This window comes from Macaca fascicularis, chromosome X (assembly GCF_037993035.2).
Source record: "Macaca fascicularis isolate 582-1 chromosome X, T2T-MFA8v1.1".
Classification (NCBI taxonomy): Eukaryota; Metazoa; Chordata; class Mammalia; order Primates; family Cercopithecidae; genus Macaca; species Macaca fascicularis.
This window is the reverse complement of record NC_088395.1, coordinates 142,883,327-142,903,777: the sequence shown is the minus strand read 5'-3', so window position 1 is coordinate 142,903,777 and position 20,451 is coordinate 142,883,327. Positions and strand designations below refer to the sequence as shown.

Sequence of the window (20,451 nt, the reverse complement as noted above, 5' to 3'; positions counted from 1 at the left end):
ATGACTAATTATCTATTGATGAGAACATCTAAACTCTCATTAATTAATCAAATATCTGTTGAGTGCCTACTATGTGACAGGCACTCTTCTAGACACTGAGGATCCAGAAGTGAAAAAAAAATTGAAATCATAGGGCTTGTGTTTAGGCATAATTTACCTTTAAGTCTCTCTGACAGAGCATCCTGTCAATCAACCAATGAATGGTTATTTATCAAGTATTTTGTATATGTTGAATACTGGGGCCAGGGCTGTGGGGGAATGTGGACTTCAAAGAGCCTACCTTTTAATAGGAAATTCAGGAATAATCTCAACACCTGCATAATGAATAAAGAATACTGGGCTGATAGACCACTGAGAGCTTAAATTTACAATATCTCTACAGACTGTAAAGCTGTAGCTGTTTGGAAAAAAAGAAACATGAAGGTAGGTCAGTGAGGACATTATGGATAGCAACAGGTGATACTACTGGAAGGGCTACTGCTGAAAATGACTAGCAGTGGCTCTTTTGTTTCATGGCCCTTGTTTCTCCCTAGTCTTTGTGTGGGGCTATTTACCACCAGTCTCTGCTGTAAATTCTGGTAGGCTCTGGGGCTCCCACCCTAAATCTTAGTAGCTGCTAGGAAAGCAGGGACCAAGGGAGCCCTCTCTCCATAGGTGAGGCTCCTCTCTAACTGCCTGGATTGTTAAACAGGCAGAGAGGAGCTGCTGACTACTGAAATTTCTGAGGATATTCTCATAGACTTCATATATTTACCTTGATTCTCTCATCACTAAGAGTTCTAAAATAAATAGTACCCTGAATGTCTCGGGCATTTGTTCATCTTTTATATGAAAGGACAAGGAAAAAGCATAAAGGATGTTGGACATCGATTTGGGAACACATGTCTGGCCACTCTTCAATATAAAAACAAATTATTTTCCAAAAGTTCATTTTTAAGTGATTATTAGGGACACAGAAAACATTTTCCCATAGAAACAAGGCTCTACACGGTGATTATGTTTTCTGGCTGGCCCGCAACAGCCTGTTGAATACTTAATGTGGCTGAACTATAGAACTCACAGAGGCTAAGTGGCAGGTGTGATGCTGTTTCTGGGAAAATGTGTTCCGCATTCCAATTTGGAACACTAGGGAGTCAGTCCCTGTTTCTGAAGAGGTGGGAGTGGGGGCATTGGGGAAGACACCCTCAGGTCTGGCACACAGATGCTCCAGCAGCTGAGGGTTCACCCATCCACTCCACCCCGCAAAACTGGCAACCAGTGTGCTTTTGCAAAGGCTCTGGTGACAGGAGCACAGGAGGAGGGGCAGGAGCCGGCCAAGCCACAATGGCTGGCTGACTGTGAGGCAGCTGAGTCTAGGCCTCCTGCTTCCTGTCCTTGGCTTGGCAAGCGCTATTGACGAGAGATACTTCATTTTTCCCTTTCCTTCGTGCCTACTCTCTTTTTGATGAGATTATTCAAAACCATTTGTTCCTTCTTCTTTTTTCTTTTCTTTCTTTTGATTTTTCTTTTTCTTCTTTTTCTTTCTTTTTCTTTTTTTTTTTGTTTTGGGGTGGGGTTTTGCTCTGTTGCGCAGGCTGGAATGCAGTGGTACAATCTCAGCTCACTGCAACCTCCGCCTCCCAGGTTCAAGCCATTCTTCTACGTCAGCCTCCCGAGTAGCTGGGATTACAGGTGCCTGCCACCATGCTTGGCTAATTTTTGTATTTTTAGAAGAGACGGGTTTCACTATGCTGGCCAGGCTGGTCTTGAACTCCTGGACTCAAGTGATCCACCTACCTCGGCCTCCCAAGGTGCTGGGATTACAGGTGTGAGCCAGTGTGCCCAGCCATCAGTTGTTCTCTTTTGCTCTCCCTTTATTTAATCCTGTGACTGGCCCCACTAAGATGCCTATATTGTTCCTCATTAATTCCCCTCTTACCTGAACAGTTATTACTCAACTAAAGATAAATCTCTGTTATAGAGAAAGGGGTTCTCCCCTATAGGAGTGCTAACAAGGAAGAATGAGAGTCCTATGGTGATGCTGAGGTAGCCATCAGGAATGAGATTGGTGACTTTTAACGAAGAGTGAGGGAGCAAGCTCAGATCTTGGCTTCTGTCATAGGAGCTCCATGGAGCTGAACTTCCTGGCTCTGGATTCCATGAGGTTCGAATAATCTAGGAGTCCGTATTAGTTATGTAAAGTGACTTTATAGGAATCCACAGAACCAAAAAGAAAACATAGAGAGTTAAAGCTGTCCATGATCACAGTCCAAATGCCATGATGCAGTGGCAGCAAGATAAAGCCAGAATTTATAAATAGGCCATTTAAAAATGACATTTTGAAAATCAGCTTGTAAACAGGTTATAATCATGTTAGGCTGCAATACCCCAGACTCTCTTTGCTCTGATTCTGTAGTACTCAACACAGTTCTGATTATAATTTAGCTCACCAGAGAGATTTCTCTATTGGGAGAGAGTGCTCTGGCCACAAAATGGGAGTATTTAGTCTCCTTAGTGCTTCATTTATTTTTAGTAAAAATTAAGAAATTGGCCTTTTGGTTTATTCATTGGCCTTTTGTGAGCTTGGCTTGTGTGAGTCCATTCTCAAGAGACTTGAGAACTGAAGACCAGATTCTGGGCTTTGGGGACCCAGCCAAGATGCTGCCTTTAAGAGCTCCTATTTAGACGATGGACCACAAGACCTCTCGCTGAGCTCCTTTGCTCAAAGACACTTTCCAGATGGGAAATGGAGCCTCATAAAGGTAGTGTTGCTTTCCTAAGGTCCTCACGACTGCTCAATAGTGACAAAGCTGAGATTGGAGTCACAGTCTTCTGACTCTCACATCAGTGCTCTTTCCACAACACTGTATGTTGTTTCAGCTACAGGCACAGATTAGATCTTGGAGAGAAAGGGAGGAAATAAAAGTTGAGAGCCGGGTTTGCTCCCTTAAGTTTGGTCCATATCAAATAGGAACAGCTACTATTTAAAACCAGGCAGAGTAGAAATGCCACCCACTATATTCTAGTAAGTGGAATACCAGTGGGTAATGAATCCAATTTCTGAGCTAAGAGCATTATTTGTTGCTGACTTTGTGACTGCTTTTAGTAGGAGCTATGTGCACACATCCCAGATCACGTTCACAGAGCCAGGAGCGGTACCACCCAGTGAAATATGACTAAGCAGCTCAGATTTGCTTGCTCTGTTGCACTATGTAATGACATTTCCACCAAAGTTGAGGGGTTAACAGAGGCAGTGTGCTCAGCTGTGAGAATTAGAGAATATGATTCAAGATGAGCTAAGTTAATTTAAGATTTTGTTCAATAAGAGCAATAAGAACAAGGAAGAGCTGGAATGTTCCTAAATATTTGGAATCTTTTTTAAACAACAGGCTTGAAGTATAAGCTATATGTCCTTGTGGTCCCAATGAATTACTTGCTTTTCAGTTGATTAGACTTTTAACTCTTGAGTAATGGAACCTATTATAATCACCCCCAACCTTAAATTACCTTTAAATAGAAGTTGATTGGGTGTTACTGAAACCACATGATGTTAAGGATGACCAGTTCTGAACCAGGATAGGGTATGCCTTCTTTTCTTAACCAAGATGTGGCTAGACGGCTGTGACTGGTTAACTCAGGTGGTTAGAGCATGATGTCAAGAAAATCAGGAGGCTAGGTGTCATTGCACATGGCCCAGATGTTTTAGCTTGGTTCTGTAATCACGAGCTGGACCCCTACCAGACCAGGACCTCACAAATATGGGCCATGGCTCATGAGGCAGACCTAGTTCAACAAATAGGAGGAGCTTAGTGCAGTTTTTCCCCTCTTTTGGCAAATGTGGCCAAGTGCCTCCTGGGTGAAGGCTGACCCTTGAAATGAGAAGGACAGCACAGGAATTAGCAAGGCCCCTGCGGAGACAGTCTTGTAATATGGAAGATTTTCTCTTTGCTGTGATTAGTTGAATTAATCATTTTAGAGGCTATAACAAACTCGATGCAGATGACACAGATGCTACTTGTATTGACAGAAGCAAAGGATTTCTTTTTGTATACAGACTCATGGATTGCTTTTTCATTTTTTCTCTATGTCTCATGGAAACATAAGGCGTGCATGGAGGACTACAATGCCCCTCAGAGCACTTTCTTGTGTATCTTTATTGGCTCCATCATTTTCTTGCCCTGTGACTTAACTACTCTGAGTCTTAGTTTACTCATCCATGGAATGGGGAAAATAATTGTACTGACATCATGGGCTTGCTGGGAGAATCAAATGCACATAAAAAAATATATTTGTATCTTAGTCTGTTCAGACCACCAGAACAAAATGCCATAAACCAGGTAGCTTATAAACAACAGAAGGATATTTCTTATAGTTCTGGAGGCCAGAAATCCAAGATCAAGGCATATTTGGTATCCTGGCGAGGGCCTGCTTCCCTATTCGTAGATAGTACCTTCTCTCTATTTCCTTACATGGTGGAAGGGACAAGGTAGCTCTCTGGGGACCTCTTGGATAAAGTCAACAGTCCCATTCATGAGAGCTATGCCTTCGTGATCTGATTACCTCTAAATGCCCCCACTTCCAAATACCATTATACTGGTGATTAGGTTTCAACATATGAATTTGGGAAGGGCACAAACATTCAGACCATAGCAGTATGTATGTGATGTCCAAGCGTGGTGCCAGGAATATAGCAGGAGCTCAGTAAATCAGTGAACAGTAGCTATACGATAAGTGAGGGAATGGAACAGGGAGCTGGGAAAGTTTCTTCTCATATGCTTTCTGGCTTTTCTAAGTTTAGGGAAAGTGTCATAAAATAGCATACATGTTGAAACTAAGAACTACTCCAAAAGGTTCTATTTGTAATGCTATAGAAATATTAACTTCTTGCAGTTTACATTGGCAGATCCCCAATAATTCGCAATTAACACCTGGTGTTTAGTGGTTTGCAAATAGGTTTTGCTGTCATTGTGGATATCTAGAATAAAAAGCTGTGAGGAAACATTTAAAAATTAAATGTCTGGGCTGGGTGCAGTGGCTCACGCCTGTAATCCCAGCACTTTAGGAGGCCGAGGTGGGCGGATCACTTGAGGTCAGGGGTTCGAGACCAGCCTGGTCAACATGGTGAAACACCGTTTCTAATAAAAATACAAACAAAAACAAACAAAAATTAGCTGGGCATGGTGGCAGATCCCTGTAATCCCAGCTACTCGGGAGGCTGAGGCAGGAGAATTGCTTGAACCTGGGAGGCAGAGGTTGCAGTGAGTCGAGATCGCGCCACCGCACTCCAGCCTGGGGGATAGAGCGAGACTCTGCCGCACACACACACACACAAATAAAAAAAAAAATAAAAATAAATAAATGTTTGATTTCATCTGCTGATGTAGGAATGCAACTTCGGTTGGCTATATGTAAATACTTAAAATATCTTTAATAAAGTTTAATCCCTGTCTGTCCTATTGGTTAGAGTAAATGTTTTTATTGTTGTTAGATTTGAACCTTGCATCATCTGATTGCAGGAATGATACCTTGACACCACCTAGCAGTAGTCTAAGAAGTAGTACTTTTTTCTTGTCTGAGTCACAGTAGTGGTAAGATGAATGGAGGGAGGGAATCCTGCTGTTCATCTGGCCTTCACGGATCCAACTGGAACTAACTGGCTTTTTGTGCACCAAAATAGGTATAAAGAAAGTTCAGCTAATATGGGACTCAGTCACAAGCCAGAGACACTGAACAGACTAGTGAGGCTTGCACAGGGTACTAGAAGATGAGTATCATCATGACTTTGCCATGATTTGACTTTGACTTTAAAATTTCATTGAAAATGACTTACGAAAATTACATACAGCATAAATGTGCAAATTTACATTAGCTTTTTAACAGATTCCAGTGCTTTGCAGGCAGAAAGGGGAATTGGTTCTCTATTTTGAATGTATAAATGAGTGGGTACTGTAATCTACCTTTCCCTGTTCTTCTCACACCCTCTCTACACTGGGGAATTCTCCTTTGCTTTCTCCTTATTTGGGGACCAGAGCCCTTAGTCTTTCTCCACATCATCATCTCTAAACTTGGTCTCACACTTCTCATTTCCACTAAGACATAAATGACTGATAGTGGCTGAAAATGTGATCCCTCCAGATAATATTTCCATTTTCATAGGGGAGCTCTCTGAAGTGCATGGAAGAAAGATCTAGGGTGGAATTTTCAATATCGTTCAATTTGGGACTCAGAAGGGTATAGTGTGGTGGAGGGTGTTTGTGGTTGTATCTGATTCTCCAGTTACTCTGAAATAATAATGCTTAGGCGTTGCTTTCTCTAGCAGTTCCCAGAGGCTTCTTCCAACTCCTTCCTGTGTAGTTTCTAGTGCCTCAGAATAGGCTTGCAGCAAGAAGAACAGTATCCATGGATAAACTTGAGTATATTGGGGTTTTCTCAAAAGAGAACCGGGTACAGTTCAGGAAGCTTCCCTCAGGCAGATGCAGTGACTCTTGTTGATGCACATTTCATTTTCTGATCAGTTTATTTATTTTCAAAATCAGTCAAGTACCAGTACAAATGAATAATACCAGTGTTGCCATGTATAGCATTTAATAACCCTGGATAAGGAACAACTAAAACCAGAGGGAGAGGTTTTTTTTATCACAACTTTTGCTCTCATGCCTTATTCTGCTAATATTTAACTTTTGCTTGTTATTTTAGATCTACTCATCTCTACCACACCCACCCAAAACATGTATCCACATGGACACACACATGCACACTCCCATTAGGACCGGTGGGCTAAAAACAAGTGAATTTTTTCCTTTGCTACTATTTTGGCATACATGTCATTAACATTTTCCCAGTTGATCAGTTCTAAGGGAGATTCAATAAGTCTGAAATCCCCTGAGATACTAGACACTCTCTCTAGTCTGTTGCCTCTTGTTCACCCAGGCTTTGACAAACTAAAACAGAACTCTTGTCAATGTATTTCTGGAAAACTTTGAATTTTATGTTGTAGCATTCAGAAATATATTTGGATTGTGTTGTTGTTTAACTCTTTAGTAATATTAGTATTACTCTTTTATCAGAAATATATTAATGTCTCATTTTTAGATGCAACTGGGCTTTTTGGTCATTTTAAGTTTGAATGCAAAACATTCATTGATTAAATGAATAAAGCGGTGAATCCTAGAATAGGCAGACTGGTGTAGGTTTGCATTTGCATGTATCTTTATTGACCCCCCAAAACGTGAAAAAATTGATATTACATATTTTCATTCTAAAAACAGATTATAGGTTTTCAAGAACATGTACAAAAAAGATAGAAATTTGTCTTGATCTGGTTCCCAGAAAATATGCAGATTAAAAATGGAACAAATGCCTCTACCTAATGGGAAGACAGACCCTTCAAAATCCTATGCCCATTACCAATCATGTCCCATATGAAAAGGTACATTTTATTTCCGTCACCACATTTGGGGAAAAAATGATGCAATCTGTTTTCTTTAGGAGACTCCTAGACATCCGGGAACAAAATGTTTTTAGAAGGGGCATTTCCATCCAGAAAGTGGGCATCTGGTTACCTACAGATATACATATTTACATTGTTGGCTGGTACATTAATAGATTGTACCTGTGCATGAGAACACTTCTAATTTCAAATATACGTATTTGGGATTCAATATATTTTAACACACTGACTACATTTCAAAGGTAACAGTTAAATTGCATTGTAAACAACAACATCTGATTGATATCTTCACTGGGGACAATAGCGTATCAGATTGACAGTTGACTGGTAAAGTGAAATGTATTTACTTAATGTGTTTTTTGCCAAGAGTTGAGTAGTATCACACAGGCTAGAGGTCATATTTGGAAAAGTCATCTAAAGCCAGGAAGAGCCCATAGGCCCAGGCAGGCAAATACTCGAATTCATGATGAGCTGAGAGGGGCAAGGTCAAGCAGCAGAAACTGGGAACTGAAGCTGGGAGCGAAGGGCAGACCTGGGCAGAAAGTTTGGGCAACATGGAATTGGGATCCTAGGCAGTTGGGATGCAGCGGGTGGCAGTGGGGAGGAAGGAGAGCAGAGAAAAAGGCACTTCTGACAATGACTCAACTAGGCACAGCTAATAAACTGTACAGATGCAAGCATGTCAAAAAGGCTCCACCTCCTTATTTGTGGACTGTCCAGGACATTCTGTAGGTGATGGACATTAATTGTAACCCATGCATATGAGCTTCCTGTAACTGGGCTGAAACTATTGATACATTCAGGTCAGAAGAGTGGGTCTGAGTATGCGCTGTTCATTTCCTGGTGGGCGCTGCCTTCTCAGCTTGGCTCTCATTTCCCATTACTGCTTTGCTCTGACTCACTGATGGCCTGCCACATGTCATTAGGCAGCTCAGCTGCTGCTCTCATTTCTCCCAAAGGTATACGGAGGTTTGTGTCTTGGCTTTTGCACTTTTTTTTTTTTTTTTTTTTTTTTCCGGAGAGCTGGAGGAAGTGGCCTTTTGATAGTTTTGTTTGTTGAGTTGAATACTTGTAGTGTCTTACGGTTTCAATTTTCCTTTCTCATAGGTATTTGATCCTGATGACCTTTATTCAGGGGTCAATTTCTCCAAGGTTCTGAGTACTCTCTTAGCTGTCAACAAAGCAACAGAAGGTAAGCTGGGCTTGTGATTTATGTGTTCTGGGTGACGTTTTTGAATCCATGTGTTTGTGATTACCCTAGGAGCCAACTCTGGCCAGGATTGTTCTCTTGATGCAAATTTTCCCCCTGCTCCCCCAAATACACCCCAACAAATGTCAAATGCTTGAATTTTTCATAGCTTAGGATTTAAAACATACCTATGATAGATGTTATTCTAATGCCCTTAATATAATGATAAGAGCCAAGAAGTTATTCCATTCAAAGCTCTGAATAGCCAACTGAGTATAAAAAAATAGAAAAGAAAAAGGAAAGACCAGTTCCCTTTTTCATAGAGTTTACAAAATACAGCCGTCACTTCCCTTTCCCCACTAGAGACATATTTTTCTCATTGTTTTCTGTATGCCTTTGTCCATGTAAAGGAACCCTTCAGTAGCCTTGCACCAAAAATGAAATCTTGGGTTCATAGGGAGTGAAAATAATATATTTTATTTAAATGTTTAACACCTACCACACTAGAGGTATTAAATATAAACGCTAGTAAATGTGAAGAAAATGATGATACATGTAGAATGTTACTTCACTGCTTCCCTGGTATAATATTTAACCAACAGCTGGATAGTAATAATCATACTTAAAATGCTTTGAGCTCTTGCCCTGGATCTAGGCTGTCAGAAGAGCCACAGGTGATCTCATTCAATCCTTGAAACAACACTGGGGGCAGGTATTATTATTATTAGGTCCATATTACAGATAAGGAAAGTCAGGCCAACAGTTGCCCAACTAGAAAGTTAGTGACTGAGTTGGGATTCAGACCCACATCTAACTGACTACCGAGCCCTTATGCCCAAGCACGAGGCTTGCTGCTTAAACTGTTGGAGAGTCAAGAGGCTGTGTAGCCAGCATCACCAGGTGCTACAAAAAATGTCAAAGCTATGGTCCCTGCCTTTGAGAAAATTACTGTCTATTTAAGGAGACTCAACTTACCCATGTGAAACAATTAGAGGACAAGAACAGACAATATAATCAAGTGCCAAATAGGTTAGAGCATCTAGGAAGCTATCGAGTAATTATAGTTTTAGTCCAAAGAGCTGTATATAATAGCAATACATGTAAAAATACTTCTCCAAAGTTGTTCTTTTGCTATTTGGAAAAAAAAAATGCTTTTGAGCTATTGCATGGCGTATAGCTGAAAGTACAGCTAATTCAAGTAACTATATTTAACACACATGACAACTATCCAGTTCTAGTCAGGGAGGATCGTGTAATTCTAACATTATGCCACACAAATTATACGTTCTTTTGCCAAACTCTCCTAGCAAGTTTTACAGTCTCTTCCCTTGCCACAGATATTTATAAAATACAAGGAGGTGAAAGTTAAAACCCACAGCATCAAGGAAATTACTTGGATACTGAGCTTGTCGCCTAGGGAATGTTTGGGCTTTAGACTTTTGCAGTTTATATCTTTTAAAAATAAATGGAGAGGAAAAGAACCCTTATTTAAATTTGTCAAGAAGCCAGCTTCTCTCTTTTGTATACTCTCAACAAACTGAAAACATCCAGCTCAGCTCTGGCCTGGTCGAATTTCACAAGGTTTCAAGGAAGAGAAGACTCTTGAATCTGATTGTTAAAAAAAATTATTCTAGTATCAAGATTGCATCTTTCCCAAGCACACCTTCTCTTTCACTCTCATTCTCCACCCTGCCCCACACACATCAGGGAGATTTTACATTATATATGCCACACATATTGTTACGTGTGAGTAAGAAATGAGCCACTGAGTTATGGGCCAAAAAACAAAGAGAGAAATTTGAAATATTTCAAAGTAATAAGAGCCACAAACAGCTGTTTGGTGCCCAATATAGTTCTGCCTTGGATAACAGGGCATAGTGTTGCAACTGGTTCAGGAGGGAAGAGTTGTAGGGAAATGGTTAAGAGAAAATGTGGTTCTGTCGCTGTTTTTCATTCTACTGGAGCACAATGGCCAGTAAGGTTACGAACAGGAAGTTGGCCACCAAAAAGGGAAGGGGGATTGAAATACACTTGCCGTGTTCATGATGATAACAGTTAGAATTACAGCCAGGATGCCTCTGATAGTATCCCGAGAAAGATAATGTTATGTGGTAGATGTTTTTCTGACCTGAGTGGTTCCTTTAACATGCCTTTTCCTCTTTTCACAGATCAGCTATCAGAAAGACCATGTGGACGTTCCTCTTCTCTTAGTACTGCTAATAATTCTCAGACAAACCCACAGGGAGCAGTTTCTAGCACAGTTTCAGGGCTGCAAAGGCAGTCAAAGACAGTGGTAAGTATAGTCCCCAATTCTCCGTCTGTTTTAAAATCCATAAAATTAGATTGATATCCTAGTCGCATCTCCATATGTGGTGAGACAGCCATCCGGTTTGTTTTGGGCATCACTGAGAAAACTAATTATAAACTGAGCACCAATTCAGGCTGGCCCAAAGGAACAAATCAAAGGCATGTGGTGGGGGCAAAAATCCAGATTGACGCTCCAGCTCTGTCCCTTACAAGAATTAGGCAAGTCACTTAACTGAGAATGCTATGCAAACGGAAGTCATTATGGCTACTTTCTGATGGCAATTTGCTATTATTTTCCCTATCCTTTGTTTTATTAGAACTAAATAGTGCCTGACACATAGTAGGCAATCAATAAATATTGATCAGTATCCTCATTATTATTGTCATTTTAATTTTTCTCTTTCCATTCCTAATGAGGAAGGCCTGATTTTAAATTTCAGTCTATGATGAGCTTCTATATTGGGATCTCCCAGTTGCCTTTTCACTTGGTCTTATTGGGAGCTTTTATTTTGGAGGAAATGCCTCATCTTCTACTCTTTGGGTGAAACCTTTATTTCCTGTCAAAAGCTACCCACTTCTAGTGAGACATTATGACCAATTACTTCCAAAGCATTTGAGTATGTGGTTCTTAACCTTTTTAGATCACAGATCCTTTGAGAGGCTGATGAGCACTATGGCTCTACACCCTGGTACCCTCTTAAATTGTGTACAAAAGCCCATGTGTATGAACTCGTTTAGACAAAGATCTGTTGTGCTTATCAGATTCTCTAAGGGGTCTGTGACCCTCAGAAAGGAAGTCCAGTTTATACATGACAGATTAGAAATTCCTGACTTCATATATCCATGTAATAAAACTGCAGTTGTACCCCCTAAATCTATACAAATAAAAAAATGGAAAAAAGAATTCCTGACTTAGGCAACTATGGGGTATTTGATCTTTGCATATAAATAAGTCTTAGCCAAATTAAGATATCCTTAGTAATTAGGAGATGGGAGGCAGATTTTTATGGAGGGTAGGTTAGTACATCTTAGTTATATAATTATGTGGACTGTTTGTGTGTTGAGTAGAGGCAGGGTGGAATAGCTTATCCACGGTGGAATAGCTTATCACTCTACTTTGTTATCTGGCTTAGTTAAATAGATAATCTTTAGATAATGGGGAGGGGTCTGGAGCGAAAAATGAAAGCTATGACCCACTTCAAAATACACATTCTCACAAATGCCAAAGCTTATATACTGTTTTGAGGGATTTATTAATCCCTCTGAGACCCATTCATGGACTCCTAAGTTAAAAACTCAGGACTGAGATGGATTTGGGGTTTTGTCTTTGCTTCCTCCACTTTATTTGCCTAAATCCATATCATTTCTACCCCTGCCTTATTTAGATGAGTGCTTAATCTGGTGTGGCTTTTGTTTCTCTAGGAGATGACGGAAAATGGAAGTCATCAGTTAATAGTAAAAGCAAGATTCAACTTTAAGCAGACTAATGAGGATGAACTGTCAGTTTGTAAGGGGGACATCATTTACGTCACTCGAGTTGAAGAAGGAGGCTGGTGGGAAGGCACATTAAATGGGAGAACAGGCTGGTTTCCCAGTAATTATGTCCGTGAAATTAAATCCAGTGGTAAGTGAAGTTTTTCAAAGCCTTTTTGATTGTGACTCTTGTACTTTCTTGGTATTCTTACTGAAAATTGTGTAGTTTTAATTGGTTAACAGAAACTGTTTATACTTGTATGTGTATGCCAAAAATAAGAGTAGAACAGAACTGGGAAAAATCTGTGATTAGATATTTTGAAACAAATTGTATTTAGATTACATTAAGGCAGCAGAAAAATAAAAAAAGCAAAGGAATTCAAAGCTCAGACAACTGGTCCACCCTAACTGTATCCCTTTATGTCTACTAATTCTAGCCCATGTTATATAGTACATAGTCCTTCTTACTACTCTAAAACTTACCATGGCAGAATCCAATAATAAGAGAGGCCATGTGCTAACTTCCTTTTTTTAGCCCTAAGCCCTGTAAGCAGACCTAAGACTAAATGCCTCAGACATGAGAGATGATAATGATAGGGCTGCAGGAAGCTGGCCACTTTGATTCTGAACAAGATTGCCCTTAACTCACTGCATACTGCTAACTGTTTACCTTTGTTTGGTAACAGTAGCCAGAGAATGACATCGAATTGCTCTTCAGTAGTGTTTTCTTCTCTCTCTTTCTCTCTCTCTTTTTTTTTTTTTTAGACCGGGTCTTGCTCTGTTACCCAGGCACAGTGCAGTGACTATCACAGCTCACTGCAGCCTGAACCTCCTGGGCTCAAGTGATCTTCTTGCCTCAGCCTCCCAAGTATTTGGGACTACAGGTGCACGCCACCACACCCAGTTAATGTTTAAACATTTTGTGGACAGGATCTCCCTATGTTGCCCAGGCTGGTCTTGAGCTCCTGGGCTCAAGTGATCTTCCTGTGTCTGCCTCCCAGGGTGCTGGGATTACAGGCATGAGCCACTGCGCCTGGCCACTCTTTAGTAGTTTTCCTTAGAGTTCTTTTGATAATTCACTTGCCCTATATTGTTTAAGAAGATAGGCTCCACTGATATTGCAAAAAACCCAGCAAACCCTTATATATAAAAATATGTCACAATACACATAAAACAGCATTTAGTTATTCACATGACTACATCTCTTTACCTTTCAAAAATATTTACACAAGGGCTCTTTTGAGTGGTTAGCTCCTCATCGCATCATTTCTTTTGTAGATATCTTATTGCTTTTTCAATGCCTCAAAATTGATACTATTAATTAATTAATAAAATTATAGGCTCACTGTAAGTAAAACGAAACGTTGTGGAAATATACAGTTGACTCTTGAACAACATGGGAATTAAGGGCACTGAGCCCCCATGCAGTTGAAAATCCATGTATAACTTTTGACTCCTCCAAAACTTAACTTCTAATAGCCTACTGTTGATTGGAAGCCTTACTGATTGTATGTTATATGTATTATATACTGTGTTCTTATAATAAAGTAAGCTAGGGAACAGAAAATGTTATTAAGAAAATCATAAAGAAGAGAAAATACATTTACTATTAGTTAGGTGGAAGTAGATCATCATAAAGATCTTCATCTTCATTGTCTTCATGTATAAATGGGATGGGCCTGCAAAGTTCGAACCCATGTTGTTCAAGGGTCAGCTGTATAATGTAGATAATGAAAGTTCCTCTTCTCTTTGCACCCTCCCCCAGATAACCAGAGTTAGGAGCTTTTTCCTAAAGTGTTTAAGATAAAATTAATTTGCACACTTTTCTGTGTTCTGTGTTGTGTTAAAAGGGGTATCTCCTTTAATGGAACATGTTTACTAGCAGACTTATAATTATATACCTATATGGAGACTTCTCAGCATTTTTAATTACTGGGAATCAAGAAGGTTCTGTTGAGCCCTGGAGTATTTCCACAGGCTTTGCCTGGAATTTCCTTGGTTTTGATGATATTCACAGACGATATTCACAGATATTTTTACCTCTCACTACATCTTTCAATTGATTTAATTTTGTTGACAGGATCCCTGAAAGATTTTCCAGATTCACTCTAACATTGTTCCCTGATACAGTGTCTTTATCTGCAAAACTGAAAGGAGCAGTAATTTTGTCCAGGAATCCCAAGCACTGCTGAGGGGACCTGGGAAGTGAACAGCACACCCTCAATTTGACGACTCTCCTTATAATGTCCCTCACTGTGATTCCTTGTAGCAGTCCGGCCACTCCCTTATAGACTGCCCCAGGTTATTTGTCCTGGTCTTAGGGCTCTTCTTTTTAAAATTTCTTCTATATTCTCTCTGGTTTAGGACTCAGCTTAGGATTCATGTGGCAAGCTCCAGCTCTGATTTGAGCACTTAGGTAACCCTTAGAAACATCTAACCCAACTGTCAAGGACAGGTCTGAGTTGCTTGGGCCAGGAAATGAGTGCTAGTCAGGGAAGGCCTGGAACTAGTAGTGTACGGAACAACCTCTCTCATTTAGCTTATGACAGCAGCTTCCTAATTGGCATCTCTGCCCCTGTTTTTGTCACTCCTGTAATCCAGTCTAAACTCAGCACCCAGAGTGATTCTTTCAAAATGTATCTTGGGGCCGGGTGCAGTGGCTCATGCCTGTAATCCCAGCACTTTGGGAGGCTGAGGCGGGCAGATCACTTGAGGTTAGGAATTCACGATCAGCCTGAGCAACATGGAGAAATCCCATCTCTACTAAAAATGCAAAAATCAGCTGGGCATGGTGGCGCATGTCTATAGTCCTAGCTACTTGGGAGGCTGAGACAGGAGAATAGTTTGAACCCAGGTGGTGGAGGTTGCAATGAGCTGAGATTGTGCCACTGCACTCCAGCCTGGGTGACAGAGCGAGACTCTGTCTCAAAATAATAATAATAATAATAATAATAATAATAATAATACTAATGTAACTTTTGTCATGGCTCCCCATCTCAAAAAAAGAAAAGGCCAAGGTCATCACAATAGCTTCCAAGGCCCTCCAGGATCTGGCCTTCCATTGCCCTTCTGGCCTCCTCTCTCATCTCTCTTCCCCTCACTCATTCCACTTTAGCCACACTGGTCTCTTGGCTGCCTGTGCCAGACAGGCTCCTGCCTCACTTGGTGTCCCCCTGTCTGAAACACTCTCCAGCTGTCAGCGCGGCTGGCTCCCTCACCTCCTTCAGGTCCACTCACTTGTCCACTTCACAGGAGGGCCTTTCCTGGTCACCCAGGAGAAAATTTAACCCTATCCCCACTCCCTCTATCCTCCTTCCCTGCTTAAATTTTTTTGCTTATTATTTTTCCCCATCTAACATAATACACATTTACTTATTTATTTCATTTACTGTTTATATTTCACCATTAGAAATGTAAATACCACAAGGGCAGAGACCGTTCGTTTTGTTTATACTCAGTAAATATTTGTAAAATGAATGAATATTATGGGATAGGTAATTCAATTCTGTTCAGCCTGTTCACTGAGTACCTCCTAGGCACTCAGGGGGTCTATAACAATCTATACCTCATAGACGCCATCCCCTAGCACCTTACAGTCTAGTAATCAACACAGGTTTGTGCACAACTAACTGTTACAGGCCAGGACAGAGTAAGTAACACAGACAAAGGACTGAGTAAGATGCTGTAGGAACAGTGAAGAAACAATTTGATTAACAATAACATAAGGAGTGGGGAAGCACTTGAATTGGGTCTTGAAGGACAGAAGAAGCTTCTGAATGGGAGAAGAAGATTAGAGGGAATTTTTAAGTTCAAGCATGGAAGTAAGAGTGGATGGTGGGGTAATTTGGGTTGAGAATCAGATGCATGACGATAAGGAATGGGACCTTGAGCTGGAACTACATTAAGAGGTGGTGTCAATGTCAAGTTTTAGGCAAGGGATAACATGGTTGAGGAAGATCTTTCTGGAGGTAATGTGGGGGATGGATTTCAGGGAAGTGGTGGGAATAACCAGCAAGGGTGTAGAGAAACTAGCAGAGGCTACTGCTAAGGTCCAGGCAATCCAGATAGTGGTATGGACTGCTGTGGGGATAGTGGGGAGGAAGAGAAGTGGATGGATGCAGTATATACTGTTGAAATGAAATTTTAAAAACTTGCTGATGATTAATTTTGAGGATAAGGGAACAGATGAGAACAATACCAAGTCTAGAGGTCCAGCTTGATGGTGAGCTCCTTAATGGCATGCAGTGTCATGCACCTAGCCAGCCCACAAAGGTTGATTTCTCTTAATGAGGGCGTCAATCTCTGTCTTGGACACTGGTGTGGTGGAGAAGCCTAAGTCATGGCTTTTGCCTTCAGGGTGTTCATACTCCATTGTAGAAAGACATCATTAGAATACAATATGATAAGTTTAGTGATAGAGCTAAATACAGGATGCTATGGAGAGGTGGGAGGAGAAGAGAGGAATATAACTCATCTTGACAGGGAAGTCAAGGGGACTTATTCATCTTTGTATACCGTCTTGTCTCCATATGCCTAACATGGTGCTTTAGACATAGGAAATGTTTGATGTGTGCTGAACTCTGTTAATAGAGAAGATAGGAGGAGGCAGAGGTTGAGTGTGCATGTTTCTCTGTGTGTCTGTGTTGGGGGGGTGATTGGTACTGAAAATGATGAAGTGTTTTGTACTTGAGCAGAGGTGCACCGAGTCATAGGTCTGAAGATTTCTAGCAAGTAGTTGGCAGTATGGTTATGGAGCACAGGAGAGAGATAAGAGCTGGTGATGAGGCAACTGACAGTATAAGTCAGTGGACAATGAAGTGTGAAATATATAGCAGAGCATCGGTGTTCAGAGACAGAGAATGCGTTGTGCCTAAAGAGGTTAGGGGAGGCTTCATGGAGGAGATAGGGCTTAAGCTGAACACTGAAAGACAGATAGGCTGTGAATAGGCCCAGAAGAGAGGCAAGGACAATCTAAATCATAGTGATTGTTCAGGGAAAACAAAACACACGATGGTTCTGTGGTAGGACTGAGCAGAGTGAGCTTGAGGGACAATGGAAGAGACTAGCTTCAGGTAATAAAAATGTCTTGCTGGGAAAGTAGGTGCTCAATGAATCTTTGTTGACTTGAATTCTTTCCTACCCCACTCTTGCCACCACCACAAAATAGTAGGTAAGCCAAAACCTATCTAGGATGCTGCCAAGGAATATTTTAAATTAAATGCTATGTTGTGTTACGTTTGGTCTAGAAAATACTTTTCCATTTTTAATTAATTAATTAATCTTTCTCTCTGTCTTTTTTTTTTTTTTTTTTTTTTTTTAAACACGGTATCTCACTGTGTTGCCCAGGCTGGTCTCAAAACTCCTGGGCTCTAGCGATCCTCCTGCCCTGGCCATCCAAAGTTCTGGGATTACAGAGGTGAGCCACCATGCCTGGCCTTCATTTCTTTCAACGAACTCCATACTGATGTATATATTTTTTTCTTTTTTGAGATGGAGTTTCACTCTTGTTGCCCAGGCTGGAGTGCAATGGCGCGATCTCAGCTCCCCACAACCTCTGCCTCCCGGGTTCAAGCGAGTATCCTACCTCAGCCTCCTAAGTAGCTGGGATTGCAGGCATGCGCCACCATGCCTGGCTAATTTTGTAATTTTAGTAAGGAATGTTGATCAGGCTGGTCTCAAACTCTCGACCTCAGGTGATCTGCCCGCCTCGGCCTCCCACAGTGCTGGGATTACAGGCGTGAGCCACCGCGCCCAGCCAACGTAGAGTTTCAAACCCCATTGCCATACAACCTTTTAGGCCATTTATAAAATTCAATCAGGCATGGAACTAAAAATCTTTAGTGATCTCAGTCTGCTTACTATTGGGTCAAACATATAACACTGTGGCCACTCGAAGAGTCAGTAATTCTGACACATTCATACATGCAGCCTGGAGGGTGGAGGGACATTTAGCCTGATACTACACATTCTTTTGTAATGTCTTAAAAGCAGAACAAAACAAGCCCAAAGCCATACAACCCTCACCCTGCAGATTGCTGTGCCATGGGAGTGCTGTGCATAGTTTTCCTCCCTTCAGTCTGTCATTGACAAGAGCACTTTGTGCTCTGGTAAATTTGCCCTTGGAGAGTGGCGTTTTAAGTTTTGGATTCCACTGTAACTCTCATCTAGAGATAATTATGGCCAAAGCTCTGGGGATAGCTTTTTCCCGCTCTTTGAGAAGAGGCTGATTTCAGAGGTTGTATAGCATAAAGAATCACCCACCTAATACTATAGAAAGTTAAGAAATAGAAGACTTGAGTATGAAACACACACACAGACACACACACACACACACACACACACCTCTTTTTAACATGAGCTTGTGGCTGAAAGTAGAGTAAGTTTTTGTGACCATGATGATAAAAGCCTCTCTCCAAGGATGATTGAACCTGGACATTGATGACATCATGAAGCCATTGTCATCAATTCTGCTTGCCTACCTCTGGATTTCCTATTACATGAAAAAAAAACCCCTATTTTGACCAAAAATATGTTTTTTTAAGGATCTTATTTCATGAAAAATACATGTATTAATAACTTAGTCATTATATAAGTTACAGAACATTTTTTTTTTTTTTTGAGACGGAGTCTCGCTCTGTTGCCCAGGCTGGAGTGCAGTGGCTGGATCCCAGCTCACTGCAAGCTCCGCCTCCCGGGTTTACACCATTCTCCTGCCTCAGCCTCCCGAGTAGCTGGGACTATAGGCGCCGCCACCTCGCCCGGCTAGTTTTTCGTATTTTTTTCTTTAGTAGAGACGGGGTTTCATCGTGTTAGCCAGGATGGTCTCCATCTCCTGACCTTGTGATCCGCCCGTCTCGGCCTCCCAAAGTGCTGGGGATTACAGGCTTGAGCCACTGCGCCTGGCCTACAGAACATATATTAAGGGGCTTTGCTCTTGTATTTCATTTGAGCCAGATACATTATAAATGAGAAAATTAGCCACTTATATACAATTTTCCATTCTCTCTTAAAAATCAGTGGTAACTTGTAAGTTAACTTGTTATTAATACATCAGAGTAATTTCTGCTAGTACAGTGGCAACATAATGGTGATTATATCCTTTTTAAATTTTTGTCTCTGTTCTGTTACCTAGAAAGGTTGAGGGTTTTGTTGGTACTTTGCATTAAAAATTTCCTGGCAAAATTTTTAAGCCAAGAAATTATTGAGGCAAGTGCGATTGAGCAGATATTTTTTCTATTTTCTCCCACTGATTCAATTAAGAGGTCATCAAATCCTTCTTCTAAAACTTCTTATTAGCAGTAAATATAGATATCAATTGAGGGGATTAGGTACATGGTTAATTAAATTTGTATTAAGGCAGATTAAGAAATCAGTCTTCCTGCTCATTATAAACCAAAGCTAGGATTGAGCTTTATATTTAGACTTCCTGTTTTAATCCCCTGGGTGTATCACATAGATGTTTCCTGTCCAGAGAGACTATTTGTCACTCGATTTCTTTTTGTCCTATCACCACCAACAGGCAATAGTAATCTGCACACCAGCAAAGGAAGAGAAAGAATAAAAAATTAATTGGAAAGGGATCTTTACATCAGAATCAGGAGGATTTCTTATGCCTGTATTTGTGTGACACTCTTGTTTGAGTTATATCATACAAACAATCCACTGGAATTCTTCACTATATTGACTGATTCCCCGCCCCCACACTGATTGGATTACCCAATCTCCTCATTGCCTTAGAACACCACCTAAAATGTTTACATTTTCATGTTCGTTCTAGTTAGGTCACTTTCTAATCCGCCACCAGGGACTGAACTTGTCTCCTCAGAACCTCCACATATTCATTCCTTCTTTGCATGTTGCTGAGTGTGGGTTTCAGAGAGTCTTTCACGTGGCGGGAGTAAGAAGTGGTAGGGGTGGGGGTGGGGAGCAAAGAAGGAACAAGAGGCCAGAAACTGTCACTGAGGTCATAGTGCTGGTGTTTTTCTCTTTGCATTCCCTCTTGTAGTGTTTCATGGAGCCAGTCATTTGCAAGGTCTACGTTTTTTTAGACTTT

General features: G+C 40.9%; 1 protein-coding gene across 12 annotated transcripts in view; it reads left to right on the top strand.

Moving 5' to 3' along the window:
- The window catches only part of ARHGEF6 (Rac/Cdc42 guanine nucleotide exchange factor 6), a 120,077-nt gene that overhangs the window by 25,527 nt on the left and 74,099 nt on the right, over positions 1-20,451 (top strand). For 8 of the 12 annotated variants that reach the window (XM_015444052.4, XM_045384101.3, XM_005594706.5 and 5 more), the window contains 3 exons: positions 8,537-8,621; positions 10,787-10,911; positions 12,348-12,549. In XM_015444052.4, the coding sequence (XP_015299538.2) occupies positions 8,537-8,621; positions 10,787-10,911; positions 12,348-12,549 (412 nt within the window). Of the gene's footprint in view, positions 1-8,311; positions 8,399-8,536; positions 8,622-10,786; positions 10,912-12,347; positions 12,550-20,451 lie in introns of those variants that run through there. The other 4 variants (XM_074029312.1, XM_065538743.2, XM_074029311.1 and 1 more) reach the window with 2 other exon arrangements.